This window comes from Taudactylus pleione, unplaced genomic scaffold (genome assembly GCF_031769625.1).
Source record: "Taudactylus pleione unplaced genomic scaffold, aTauple2 ptg000264l, whole genome shotgun sequence".
Classification (NCBI taxonomy): domain Eukaryota; kingdom Metazoa; phylum Chordata; class Amphibia; order Anura; family Myobatrachidae; genus Taudactylus; species Taudactylus pleione.
The window spans coordinates 347,589-362,126 of record NW_028284666.1 but is presented as its reverse complement, the minus strand read 5'-3'; the positions used below and the strand labels follow the sequence as shown (position 1 = coordinate 362,126).

General features: G+C 43.6%; 1 protein-coding gene across 13 annotated transcripts in view; it reads left to right on the top strand.

Annotated features, from left to right (window-relative positions):
• AGRN (agrin) overlaps nt 1–14,538 on the top strand; it is a 582,966-nt gene that overhangs the window by 297,515 nt on the left and 270,913 nt on the right. For 10 of the 13 annotated variants that reach the window (XM_088481096.1, XM_088481100.1, XM_088481092.1 and 7 more), the window contains one exon: nt 3,684–3,701. The exons of the other annotated variants lie outside the window; for them this stretch is intronic. In XM_088481096.1, the coding sequence (XP_088337222.1) occupies nt 3,684–3,701 (18 nt within the window). The remainder of the gene's footprint in view (nt 1–3,683; nt 3,702–14,538) is intronic. 13 annotated transcript variants of the gene reach the window in all.

Genomic DNA, 14,538 nt, shown 5'->3' with positions numbered 1-14,538 from the left:
TTGCTCATGAACAATGTAGTGCACAGTACCCACTGAGATGTTCAATTCGTCAGCAATATCACTAACTCAAATGCGTCTGACCTCCTGGATCAGACCTTCAATGCGGAAAAAATTGTCATCTGTGTTGGACGTGCTTGGTCGTCCGCATCACTGCTCACCTTGTACGTCTGTCCTCACGTTATCACAGGCAGTGCACCAAACCTGTTTCCGTGACACACCTGAACAAGTTGGCGATGAATTTCAGCTGCTAATGTGCCCTTTAAACACAGAAATCTGATCACACGACGCACCACAATGTTTGACCATGATTACGCCAGCCCGGCCATCTTACAACTAATGTTGGGATGGTATGATTAATATGAGGAGCAGTCTAATGGCCGTGAGGGGACGCAGAAGTCTACCTGCTTTTGGCCTGGCGGGAAATTAGAATAACATAGAGAACATCACACACATCAGAGGTCTTGTTACCTTACTTACTGAACCACCCTATATATATATTGAATACCATGATTAAGCTGAAATGTCAGCTTTCTTGTATATACTCCTGTGAGATGGTATTTATGGAATAAACTATTACTTTTTGTTCATTTGTTTATCATATCTCTGTGTGCGTATATACATACATACATTCAGTGGCAACTACTACCCTATTCACAACAGGGGGCTGCCCATGCTGCAGTCCAGACGGATCATGTGGAGACAGTCACGGCTCCTGTGTGATGGATTCTGGGACCGCCGCCTGTGCACAAACACTTATGGGACTTGCAGCATCGTATGCACACTAACACCAGCTTCTAGGGACTGCATAAGCTGCAGCTTGCAAGAAGCCAGGTAATAAGAAAGGATTGATTCCTTATTGAAATTGCTCTCTTTGTTAATTGCAGTCCCAGGGGAAGAAAAGGGGGGATTTTATAAGCCATTATACCTGAATCTCCCAATGCAGCCGAATATATGTAAAAAATAAATACAAATTGTGCACAGTTGTTGCTGTAGAGTAGACTGTGGATCCTTTTGTGGCTGACTGGCACTGACACCTTTCTTCTGTCACAGGTCATGGTGGTGGTCGTGTAATAGTATGGGCTGTGTTTCCAATTTTTATATTTTCATATAATTTGTGCAACATCATTTCAGGGATTTGGTTTTTGTTTGGTTGCAGGCTTTGGGAGCCACACAGGCCATGTGAGTGATGCTGTTGATGTTAATTATTCAGTTAGCTCCTGAGTATTTTTTCTTGTTTTTGAATTTTTTTCTGTTTCCAATAGTAATGTAATTCAGCTTTTTTGAGTGACGCATGTAGCAGTTTGGTATTTTTACAGCGACATATATGAAAGGCTACTGTAACTTATAGCAGCCAATAAGATTTTCCTTTCATCTTCTAAACAGTGTACTGTCATTTTATAGGTGGGAATGGATTTCAACAAATCTTTAATTTAAAGACAAAACCAGTGCAGAGAAGCGTACTAGATGCCCACACACAATGAAGATGGCCATTGTCTGTTTACTAAAGCAGTGTCCTACCTGTGGGTTCACTATAAAGCGGTGACTTGTCACTAGTTCCTAGTGAATTGTTAGGCTGCATTTTCATGAATATTAGTCTAGGACACAAAATGGCTGCCACCACCGAGTGCAGATGACACATCCACTTTAGCATCCCTGTGGAAATAGCAGAGGGGCCTCATTTTATGGATGACTTACCGTTTATAAGGAAAATAGTACCTAATATGTTTTTCACAGCTATAGATGGCCAATATACAGGTGTTATTGGTGGTATTTGTAGTGGAATAATACTGTTCCATAGTCCTAATATAAGGCTGATGCAGCTTGTTGTAGCGTGAATTATCCCAGAGGTACTTTCATGTGCCCCTAATCCCCAACCTCTCAGCTACAGAAGCCATACGTCCTAATTTCCCTGTTGAATATGGATTTGAATTGTCAGAAGAGGCTGTGTAAGTGTTCCTTGAGTATAATTGTAAAGCACTCCGGAATTGAAAAGTACCATATAACATTGCAATTTAAAAAGGGGTCAGAGTGGAATATTGAGTATTTATCGAAGACATCTTATGTCAACTATTATTCACTTCCACAAGGTTATTTTCTTCCATCTACTCTGCAGCCCAGGACTAATGCCAGAGAGCTTTGTAATATGCCAGGCATAAAGGGCACAGGTGCCAGTAATTACACTTTGTCCTTAAAGAGGAAACAAATAGATTTCACCTTTACTATTTCCATCACATATGTTGCTGCAGTGTATATTTGTGTGTGTGTATATTGTGTGTGTGTATATTGTGTGTGCTCAGGATATACTATTATAATGGGAGAGTACAGAAAGAACATAAGCTGCATGACAGGCTGTGTACTCTTCCTGACCCCTACAAATTTAGAGGAGCATATGGTGGGGCTACCAGATAGCCTTAGTATGGGACCATTACTGTGTTACCCATATACACCATAAATATAACTTGGACAGAAGTTTGGAAGAGATTTAGGGAAAAATAAAGTTAATGTGTGCTGGGTATATTCAGGGATTGCCTAGGTTTGTATCACCTGGTAAGCTAAAAAGATAGCTAAGCTTGGCTGCCACCCCATCCATGGTCGACTGGCCCACAGGGATTCAGAAAAAAATCCCCGGTGGGTCCCACTGCCCGAGGGCCCCATCCTCTTTCTATAGTGGTCAGGTTCCAGATTGTGAATTCAAATTATACATTGTTACTCTGCTAGAGGGTCATAAACGGTGTATGAACTTTCGTGCTTGGTTTGTTTCCATGGAAACTACACCAAGATTAGCCCTCCTGCCAATCAAAGTGTGTGGTCCTGACACATCCCTGTGCCATCCATTATAAATAGGCCCTGTCCTTAGCAGGCTGAGTATGTCCTCTCTAATGACTAGCCAAGTCCCTCTGTGGTGGTTGGCCATATTCTCTCTAGTGGCTGACCACACCCCTTAAGCATAGGCCTCTACCACTGCGTTCTCCGGTGGGCCCTTCATACCCCAGTCCGATACTCACCACATCTTAAGGCTCCAGCCCCTAAATCATAAAAAGTTAGGGGAGGGCCTGACAATGAAGGACTCACAAGAGCAGATTCGGGCGTCGACTAAGCATGGGCAGCTTCACATTCACAGAGAAACCCCAGCCAGGCTTCACAGGGCATGCTCAGATGAGGCCCTTGTTCTGCTCTTTTAAGAGTGTAGTGATGCTGGCATCTGGAGGGTGATCTGGAATCGCCACTCCCCAAGATCTTAAAGTGGCATGCGCCCCCTTTAAGATCTTGGGGATCTGGAGGGTAGATTCTGCACTGTTCTGAATAACAGCGAGTATTGTTCATCTTCACAATTACATAAAAGTGGAGCATAGATGAATAAAACTAGGCAATTTTGTATTTCTTCTATTTACTGCATAAGAATGGAGTCTGCTCATGCCTTATATTAGCAGCCAAGTGTCATTCTCTCTTTATATGGCCGTACACAACTCATTACCTAGTAACATATTGGATAAGGTATCAAATGTAAAGACATAAATGTCTCATATGGATTCCATGATGATATGACCTCATTAATCACTTTTAATGCAAATGTTATCGATAGGAGGTTATAAATATATTGAATTACATATGCACTTCTTATAATGTATAAGTGATATTATAATATATGAGTAAATACTTACACATTATTTTTTTTAACAAAGCTGCAGTGGAAAGTCAAGGTAAGACTAAACAATATATTTAATTTTAACATAATAATGTCTAATGTCATTTATTATTCTTTCACATTTGTTGTAAAAAGACCTACTGCCAAGGAAAAAGAGCAGTAAGAGTAGACTGGTCTCACCAGCAATGGCCTCCAAGGATCACGCCGGTACAAATAAGATCCTTGTGCTATTCAACTCGGGGTGGCAATAAGAGTTTAATGATAAATTGTGTCAATAGGTGATTTATCTCGGCTATAGAAAATCAGCCCTATCACTGCATTTTAATCAACAGACCCCACATTGCGGAGCACAGTGGGACATACACCGTCCTCTTTAGCCCGTTACAGACTTCATCCATGTTTGACAGCACAGTTGTGTCCATTTGATTACGCTTCTCTTACACTTATGGAAGGTTCTGTTGCTGCCGCAGCTAACATTGTGCCAGGTCAGAGCTGCGTCGGAATATTTGCATGTCTCGCTAATTCTGATTCAATGTTTTTTGTTTTGTTCTTTTTTTCTATTAAAAGTAAAGATTGATAAATGGTAAGTTCTCATACTCTGAGCGGTTACCATGTGTTCGTACAGCAACATGTGAGGAGCATAATGTAAGGCTGCGGGTGCTGAAACAGCAACGTGCCTCAAAGTGCCAAAGGGGAGAATTGGTTGGTTTGTTTAGTTAATTAAAGCTACGCGAAGCAAAAAATTAATGGATGCTTTATGCACAGTGCTACAAGTTTAATTAACATCAGCCTGTTGTTGGAAAAAGCAATAATTCATAAAGGGTTAAATAATCCTATTTATGATCTGCCCTGATGAAATGACGTTTGCCATTAATTACGTGCAGTTTGCTAAGGCAGGCTGGAATGACGCTGCTGAGTCTATACATCTCTGTCAACGCGCCCTTCCCTTACAGCTCCATGACAGATTAGATATATGTATTGTATAGGGGTTATGTATGTGGTGTATACCAACATTTATTAGGGCATAGTGAAATAAGTATATGCTAAATGGAGGCAGGCCCCCAAACGTAGTGTACCATCAATAAAACATAATTTTCTCTATGTACACATATGTGCAATCTGTTATAATATGCACACATACAGAGCCGTAACTAGACTTTTTGGTGCCCTGTGCCAGAGAGAGCATTGGCGCCCCCTCCCCCATTTTTTAAATAGGGACATAAGATAGTGCACCTGATAAAGGGCCATGGCCTCATGGGGAAGGGCCAGGGAAGAGATGGGGGAGGCCAGGAGATGCTGGGGATAAAAGAAGAGGAAGCTACCAGTGAGAATGATAATAAACAGGAAAATTGACAGGACCAAGCAGTGCCCCCTGCCCTGTGCTATGGCACTGGTCGCACTACCCTAGTTACGACCCTGCACACATATAACATACTTGCATATAATCCTACATATCAGTGTTTTCATACAAAAATAGGAGAGTATACGTACCATTATATTACATTCTAAACATGCAGTACTCATACATGGCACAGGAAATAATCATGTTTATTGCCTTCAACTTTCATAACATAAAGTATAACACGAGATGGAGAGAAGTGCATGAAGTACCCAAAGCCACAGTAATAGTACTAGACAAAGGGTGAACAACGATACTGCTCATTGTTATCAAGGATAAACGCAAACATGACACGGGAGAGTAGTGTAGTAGAGAACTGCGAAAATAACATACTGATGCCACAAAGCCGGATTTTCGGATTCTGGAAAATAAATTTTTTTTATATTCAAATATTCTACAAGATTGAAAAGTGCATTGGAACCCTAATTAGTTTATTAGAATTAACCATTCGTGGCCATCACCTAAAGTGCATATAGCCACCATTTGGACATTGGATAGTCCAGTATAAGTACAGGGGAATGCAGACACCAAACACAGCAGAGGCAGGTTATGGGTCATCTGCTGATATGTTACATCACTACCTGTGCTCTTTATACTGACTGTCTGTTCTGACTCCATGACAGTCACACTGCCTGCCACAAACATGTCTGACTGTGCCCACTCTGGTATCTTCATTGGGACATCACAGGCTTCTTAAAAGCTTAACATTGGGGCACACTCCAGCAGTGCTGTTACTCCTGTTATTGAGGCAGCAAACAATGAACATAGCTCTGGTTTCAGGATTTCTCAAAGGGAGGCAGTACCAGTGCTATGTGCCTGTAATAGATTGGAGCAAGATAAGACCAAGAAACGTATTATACCAAAAAGAAAAGCCACGATTACTACTTTCTCTTACATAGAAAGTCACATAATATACACTGGGAGGTGGTAGTTCCTCTATTTTAGCTGGTTTCCATCATCCCTCTAATCATGGGTACAGGGAAGTAGGTTCAATTTATCAAACTGAGGGGTCTAGTTGCTAAGCAGTGTTAGGAGACAGAGTGAAAAGTAATAAGAAAGTGATGAGGTGCCAGCCAATCAGCTCCCAACTGTCATTTTACAAACACAGCCTATGAGATGACAGTTGGGAGCTGATTGGCTGGCATATATCTTATCGCATATATCTGTCTGGCATATATCATATCGCATTGGCTGTGCTGCACAGCCGATGGATAGATATGTCTGAAGACATATCTGTCCATCGGCAAGTGTGCAGACCACCCGTACATACACAGCGGCAGCCGCGGGGAGGGGGGCGGGACGGGCCCCGCGGGCAGAAGCAGATGATGGCCGTTCACTGTGTATGAACGACCATCATCTGCAGATATATCTGCAGAGCACTCGATCTGCAGATATAACGCTATAGTGTGTACCCAGCATTAGGCAATGATTGGTTGCTATGGGCAACATCTCCACTCCTCTAAACCTGCAGTTCAGTTAATATACCCCTAACTTTTATTTTTGAAAGCACCAGTCTGGTTGCTATGCATTACATAATATAATTATAGGTTGATGGAATTTAACACTTGCAATTACTTGATAGCATTTTAATTTCGTAAACAAGTTTTGTTGGCGCTCAAATGTGATCTTACATTTTCATCCTTGGTAATTTATGGCTTCGTAGGTCATGAGTACATGAGGCTTAAATTTCGGTTCACTTGCAGCGGTTTGGCACTGCTAAAGAATGGACACCGCCGTCCTAGCCAAGGGATCACAACGCTGGTGCTTGTAATGTGCCCTGTCGCTCACCCTCCCCTCTTCCAGCCTCCTTATCCTGTGCAGGCAGAATCAAGCAGTTAGAGATTGATTTTATTGTAGCAGCTGGAGCGAGCATTGATCCATTCACAGCTTTAATCCATCCTGTTCATGGCCCCGGGCCATTGAGTCTTTTCCTGCTAGCCCTAAAAAGAGCTAAATCAGAGTTGCAGAGGGTCACGGGTATAAAGCTTCATGTTGCTCTGTGACTGCTCCAGCTGTAGAGTGAGGAGCGAGTGTAGAGAGAACATTTTGGAGTATAGCGTTAAGTTTAGAGATAAGAGTTTATCTCTCCATGAAATTAATTCCGATCCTAAAACTAGAGATTCTGCTGTCAGAATATGGCATTTAAATTATTAAGTAGCTCAACTGGTTTTTGTTTTATTTTTTTTTACTTTTCTTTGCCTTTTTGTTCTTTTAAACTTCTTTACACAATGGGGATGATTAAGAGTGGCATGAAAGACGGACACAGGTGTGGCCGCATAATTTGCCTCAGAAATAAATGTGGATCTCTGCCCGTTTCCAGAGTTGGCTGCATCGCCTGTATATCTATCGGAATGGGTATGTAATGGTGGCTGTCGGGATGCCTCCTGTCAGAATAACGACAGCGGCATCCCAATGGTTGGTACCCCGGCATGGGTCGGGTAAGTATACTTACCCTTCCCCCCAACCCTCCCTTCTTGTATCCTAACCCTCCCCACCTCGCACCCTAACCCTCCCCGTTAGTGCCTAAACATAATTTTCCCCCCTCCGTGCCTAAACCTAATCCTCACCCCCTTAGTGCCTAACTCTATCCCCCCCCCATAGGTGCCTAACCCCCCCAGGGGTGCCTAACTCTAACCTCCCCCCAAAACCTAACCCCGCTACACGCCCCAAAACGTAACACACACCCTCCGCGGCTAATGCTAAGGGGGCCCCAGACTTACCTCATACGGGCAGGCGTCCTTCGGCGTTCCGGCAAAGGGATTAAGATAGGCGTCGGTATTTCTTAAACCGTTGTCGGAATTTCACCGTGGGTATTGAGACCAGTGGCATCGTGGCTGCCGTTCTCCATAACTGCATCCCTATCTATCTGTCTGTGAATGTACCAGTCATCGCTATGACCGTGCATTTACACCAGCCTTACTCTTGATGCAAGAGAGCCACCTGAAGTTAGCCGGATCTCTGTGAGCGCTCACTGCATCCAGCAATTCCACCTGCACACCCATGACAAGCCCACAGAACACTTAGCCGACGTGTGAACGCCAATTTGCCGCCCAGATCAGACCACCCCTTTAGACCACAACATTAATTATTATTTATTTATTAACAGTTTCTTATATAGCGCAGCAAATTCCATTGCGCTTTACAATTTGAATCAAGATTAACATTATACTGGGTTGTAAAAGACATACATACATGACATACATAAGGGTAAGAGGGCCCTGCTCACAAGCTTACAATCTATAGGGAAATAGGTGTTGATACACAAGGAGAGGTGCTATTGCAAATTGGTCCAGCCCAATTGCAGATATTCTTGGAGGGCTGTATAATCCAATCACACTGGAAAGTTGGCTTAGGGTTAGGAGGATGTTCAATTGAAGAAAGAGAAGATGTGATAGGTGTTTACTATAAGAAGAGAGTTAGATAGGGAGCTATAAAAGGTTAGGTGGGCGGTCCTGGAATCTGATAAGCTTGTCTAAAGAGGTGAGTTTTCAGAGAACGCTTGAATGTTTGGAAACTAGTGGAAAGTCTTATTGTGCATGGGAGGGCATTCCACAGGGTGGGTGCAGCCCGAAAAAAGTCCTGTAACCGTGCATGGGAACAAGTAATGCGCGGGGATGAGAGACGCAGATCTTGTGCAGAACGGAGATGTCGGGTTGGAAGATATTTTGAGATAAGTGAAGAGATGTATGTTGGTGTGGTTTGGTTAATAGCTTTATGTGTGAGTGTAAGTATTTTAAATTGAATACGGTAGAAGACCGGCAGCCAATGGAGGGACTGACAGAGTGGATCAGCAGACACTGAACGTTTGGTGAGAAAGATCAACCTCGCAGCTGCATTCAAAATGGATTGTAGTGGGGAGAGCCTGTTTTTGGAAGACCAATAAGGAGACTATTGCAATAGTCAATGAGGGAAATTATGAGTGCGTGTATAAGAGTTTTTGCAGTGTCTTGCGTAAGATATGATCGAATTTTGGCTATGTTTCTTAGATGTATGTAACAGGATTTAGAGACAGATTGAATGTGGGGAACAAAAGACAGTTCAGAGTCAAGGATGACACCTAGGCAGCGAGCTTGTGGGGTAGGGTAGATTGTCGAGTTGTCAACAGTAATAGAGATATCAGGTTGGTAACTGCTATTGGCTGGTGGAAATATAATTAATTCTGTTTTGGATATATTAAGTTTGAGGTGGCGAGATGACATCCAAGATGAAATGGCAGAGAGACATTCAGTGACACGGACCAGCACAGATGGTGACAAATCTGGGGAGGATAGGTAAATTTGAGTATCATCCGCGTACAGATGATACTGAAAACCAAAAGAGCTGATTAGTTTGTCAAGAGAGGTGGTATATATTGAGAAAAGCAGAGGACCTAATACTGAACCTTGTGGTACTCCAACTGATAGCGGTAGCGAAGTGGAGGTAGAATCAGAAAAGCGAACAGTGAAAGAGCGATTAGATAGGTAAGTTGAGAACCAAGAAAGGGCTGTGTCTTGAAGACCTATGGATCGTAGTGTTTGTATGAGAAGAGAGTGGTCAACAGTGTCAAAGGCAGCTGAGAGATTTAGAAAAATTAGAAGTGAATAATGGCCTTTAGCCTTGGCAGTGACCAGATCATTTACTACCTTAGCCAGTGCTGTCTCAGTGGAGTGTTGGGAACGAAAGCCTGACTGAAGTGGATCCAATAAGTTGTGGGTGTTAAGAAAGTGTGTGAGGCGAGTGTAGGCAAGTCTCTCCAGTAGCTTGGAGGGGCAAGGTAGCTGGGAGATAGGACGGTAATTTGAGAGAGAGTTAGGGTCAGAATTTTGTTTTTTCAAAATGGGAGTGATCACTTCATGCTTGAACAGTGATGGAAAGATACCAGTAGAGAAAGACAGATTACAGATTTTAGTTAAGTGTGGAATGAGCACAGGAGACAGAGCTTTACTGATTTGTGAGGGTATAGGATCAAGAGGAGAGGTAGTAGAGTAGGAGGATGAGAAGAGTGTAGCTACTTCATCTTCATTAGTGGGGTCAAATGATGAGAACGTGCCATTGGGTTCAGGTAGGGAATTGAACAAGACCCTGGCTGAGGAAGTGCATACCATTTCATTTCGGATATTATTAATGGGTGTACCCCAATTTTATGGGTCAGATAGCTCACTGCAACCCAGTCAGAGATATGCCACTGATAACTTGGAAGTCACCTGCCATGCTAGCCGGATGATTGGCCATCCCCAAGCCGTGTGCACTCTAATTGCTCCATCCATTTCCCATTTACAACATATTTAAGCTGTGCTGTACTGTACGCATGGCCGACCCATACACACTCCACTCAAGATGCAGTAGATACAATACAGTAAATATTTTGAAATTACTGGGAAATTTTGGACAGTAATAAAACAAGTGTCTCAGTGCCACTCCCAGCAAGTGGCAACCCTAGGCACGTGCTTCACAGACCTAATGGCAAAGTCACGACAATGCCCAGTTCCACCCACTCAGCCACATGTGGAGATACGGCCGGGATGTCTAGAATCTGTATGACCCATAGTTGGTCAAAGTTGAGTATGCTCGGCCACGGATCATGTACAGGGCGAAAAATCACAGTATCTGTCTGGTGAGTGTTACAGCCTCTTTTATTTGTACAACTGCCTTATTGATTAAACAATACTGATTGTCTTCAGATTGCTGAGACCATTATGTCAGTGGTTTTTACTAAATTGATAGATTACATTCTCAAGAATATTGATTAGAGCTTCCTTTACTGTGTGTAGGAAGTGGATGCACTGGGGCTGATGCAGAATAGTTACATCAGTTGGAGTAAGATATTTTACGTGCAATTGCACCGCGCATGCCCAGAGGGGATGCAGCCAGGAAGCCGATGGTCGAAATGCCGACCGCCGGCTTTCCGACTGTGCAATCCCGACGGGACTAATGATAGGCGTCGAAATCCCAACGCCTAACATTATCCCTATGCCGGGAGCCCAGCATATCGAACAAAGTATATCGAACAAAGGTAAGCCAGGCGGCGGGCGTGGACAGAGGGTTAGGTTAGGGGCTCTCAGGGGGGACTTAGGGTTAGGCACCAGCCCTGGAGGGTTAGAGTTAAGCTAGAGGAAGGGGGGGTTAGGCACCTCTGGGGGGAGGTTAGGGTTAGGCACCCCCTCGGGAGGGTTAGGTCTAGGCTGCGGGGAGGGGGGTGTTAAGGTTAGGCACTAGGGGGGGAGGTTCGGGTTAGGCACCCCTAAAGGTACCTACATTATTGTGTTCACCAAGTCCCTGATACTGTGCCCATGTATTGTATTTGAGGTGGAGAGGAGAACGAGGAGGTTCACGTTGTCATCAGGTTACACTATAAGAACACCCATCCTACAGACATCACTAGATAAACTGTTTAGGATTATTCAATTCCTTGGGACTATCCAACGATCCTTCTCCATAAGAGAGAGTAGGATTTTGGACATAAGCACATTTCCCGGTCAGGGATAAGGATTGCAGACCAACTTTTCAGTTATTTTTTAAGAACACCCTACCTACAGATTTAAAGTCGGGACTTCATGTTATTTATAACCACAGGACAATGTATAATTAACTAAGACACGCTTACTTCACTAACACATTAGGATTGCCCCAGAGCGCACCAATATTGTTCTATTATTCATTTATTCAGAGAGGTTGGGATACCTCTATCAGTGGAGCAGCTAGGGACAATTCCCAGATAGGACCAAAAGCGGTGGGTTAGGGTTAGGGGGGGGGGGAAGGTTAGGGATAGTTACTGTAGTTACTTACCATGTCAGGATCTTCACTGCTGCCGGTCCTCCGGCGTCGGGATTTGAACCGTGGGACATAGGTCCAGCGGTCATTCATACCAATCCTGTACAGAATAGTAACCCTAACTTCCCCCGTTGGTGCCTAACCCTATCCCCCCCTTCCCACACCCTAAACCAAAGTCTCCAGAGGGGGGTGCTTATCCCTTACCTCCCCTGGTGATGCCTGACCCTAACCTACCCTCCCCACATCCTAACCCTCCCCGAGGGGGTTCCCAACCCTAATTTCCCCCAGGGGTCCCTAAACCTAACCCTACCTTCCCACACCCTAAACCTAAGTCTCCCGGGGGGTGCCTATCCCTAACCTCCCACTGGTGGTGCCTAACCCCCTCCCCGCAGCCTAATTTCTCCCCAGTGATCCCTAAACCTAATCCCCCCTTCCCCAGGCTAACGCGAATACTTACCCGGATCCTACATTCAGGATTCCGGTGGTAGGGATGCCGACGCCGGTATCCTAATCCCATTCGGGACAGCGGCATTGGCATTTTGCCAGGTGGCAGGATGCCGGCGTCAGTATATCGACGGCCGGCATCTCGTCCGCCAGCGTATTCACTGCATTCATTACACTGCCTGCACCTTTATGTGTGGGACAGTAAGGGCATTTCAGTGCATTTGCGAGCTGATGCAGACCAGGATGGGAAAGTTTTATCACTTGTGTGTGGTAAGGGGCAGTGGATAAAGATGGTGATGGCCGCAGGGCTTAAAGTGTTCCTGGAGAAGTGGTGGAACTCATCTCTCCCGAAGCCTACTCCCCACCCCCCCACCACGCTAGTCTGACAGGCCAAAACAAGTGTGAAAATGGTTCTTTACACACACACACACACACACACAATGTTGTGTATAGGAAACAGTAAAGTCAATGGCTTGGGGCCGCTCAGGCCCCAAAAGCTTTGGGGGCTGTGACAGTGTGAAATACATTTTAGATGCTTTTTTTTTTAACACTCCTGCCATCAGCTGAGACTACAATGTTAGATCACATAAAAATAAAAAAAAAATTCTATATCATCATCAGTGTTATTTTTCTGCTGTGCCTGTGTTTTTTTATAGGGTCCCCACAAACTAGTCTATGTCACTTGGATGCCCAATGTTTTTTTGCAACCCCTATGTATTGTCTACACTTGATTCTTTCCTTACCTATATGCTGGCTTCTCTGAAGAAATTGAGAGTGAGTGGCTGTCTGTCTGTGGGACTTGTGTGCAGGGACTTAGTTGAGGTGGAACTAGTTTGAGGTGACGGAACTCAGTTCCACCCCGTTCCTGCCCACTTTAACCCCTGGATGGCCGTCCCTAGCACTAATAAACTGCTTCTTATTGGCTGTTTGCAAATACTCCACTGACACTGACTGGTGCACTGCTTGTCGCTCGGACTTAGGGGTCTATTCCACACTTTTCACTGCTTGATAAATAGACCCCATAGAGAGGTGTTCCGAAGACTTGTAGTTTAAGTTATGCATAATAGCAAATGCATTTGTTGCACATAAAATAAATAACTTACAACATAGACGCAAGTGCGACATAAACCAGACGCATATGCTACTGTTGTGGAAATTTGCATTTATCTGTAAATTACTCTTCAGCAGCCGCCCCTCTGAATTTGTTATGTACTTACTTTTACATGTTTGTGTTGGTTGCTTCATTATGTAATAATGTTTTTTTATACGTTTACGTTATAAAAGTAGGACATGATAGATGTGTCATTTGTTAATTTACATTTATGCTAATCTTTTCTCTCACCATTTATTTTAATTTCACAGTCGGTATTTGGATTAACCGAGTGTCATGCACATGAGAGAAAGTGGCATAGCTCTAACCCAGATCCATAATAATGTATGTTTCTGGGAGATACAGTGGGGGAATTCACTGTCTGTAATAGCCCAAGGGATTAGTAGATTCCCATCACATACAGTAAGAGATTGGCACGCTCCCCCTCATTATCTGCCGCAACTTTTTGAAGGCCTTTGGATTTAAGCCTCTATGCAGAGATGGATGTGTAGAAATGTTAATGTGCCCATCACTGGATGAGAGGTTTAAATAACCAATGTTAGTCTTAGTGCACGTCCATGAGAATCCATCCGTATGCTAACTTAAGTTGATATCCTCAGCAAATTGATTATCTTATAAATGTGGCGTGTTCACAAGGTCTTAGAGGGGAAGCTTTAAAACTTTTAAAGATCCTGTTTGTGATACACTCACTAAATCCGTAATTTAAAGGGGCTCTCCTCAACTTTGAATATGAAATGTACTGAATCCCCTCCCAATATTAATACACTAGTGGGAGTCCCTCTCCTGATGCTCCTCATTAGCTGTATATAGTCTCACCACTCACATTGAGCATGGACCTCTGTCCATCATCTGCAGCACTGCTGGGCTCTCACCGCAGCAGGGAAGATCCAGAGCAAAGTCTTTAAGGATTTTTATTATATATATGTATATATATGTCATATATAATGAGCGGTTTCCATGACAACAGAACGCTTGTGTGTAAAGAGAAGCTGTCTGGATCAGGTGGTCTTACTTCACAGATGAATTTTGCCTTTTGTGAAAATTGACCTTATTTTAAATACAGACAAACTAGTTTACTGAGCCCCGACTTCCAGCTTTATATTAAAGTGCATTTCTTGTCTACACTCCAGTGAAAGCAGCCATTTTTTGAGCTGACTTAATATTCACGACAATTATCCTATCACTGGG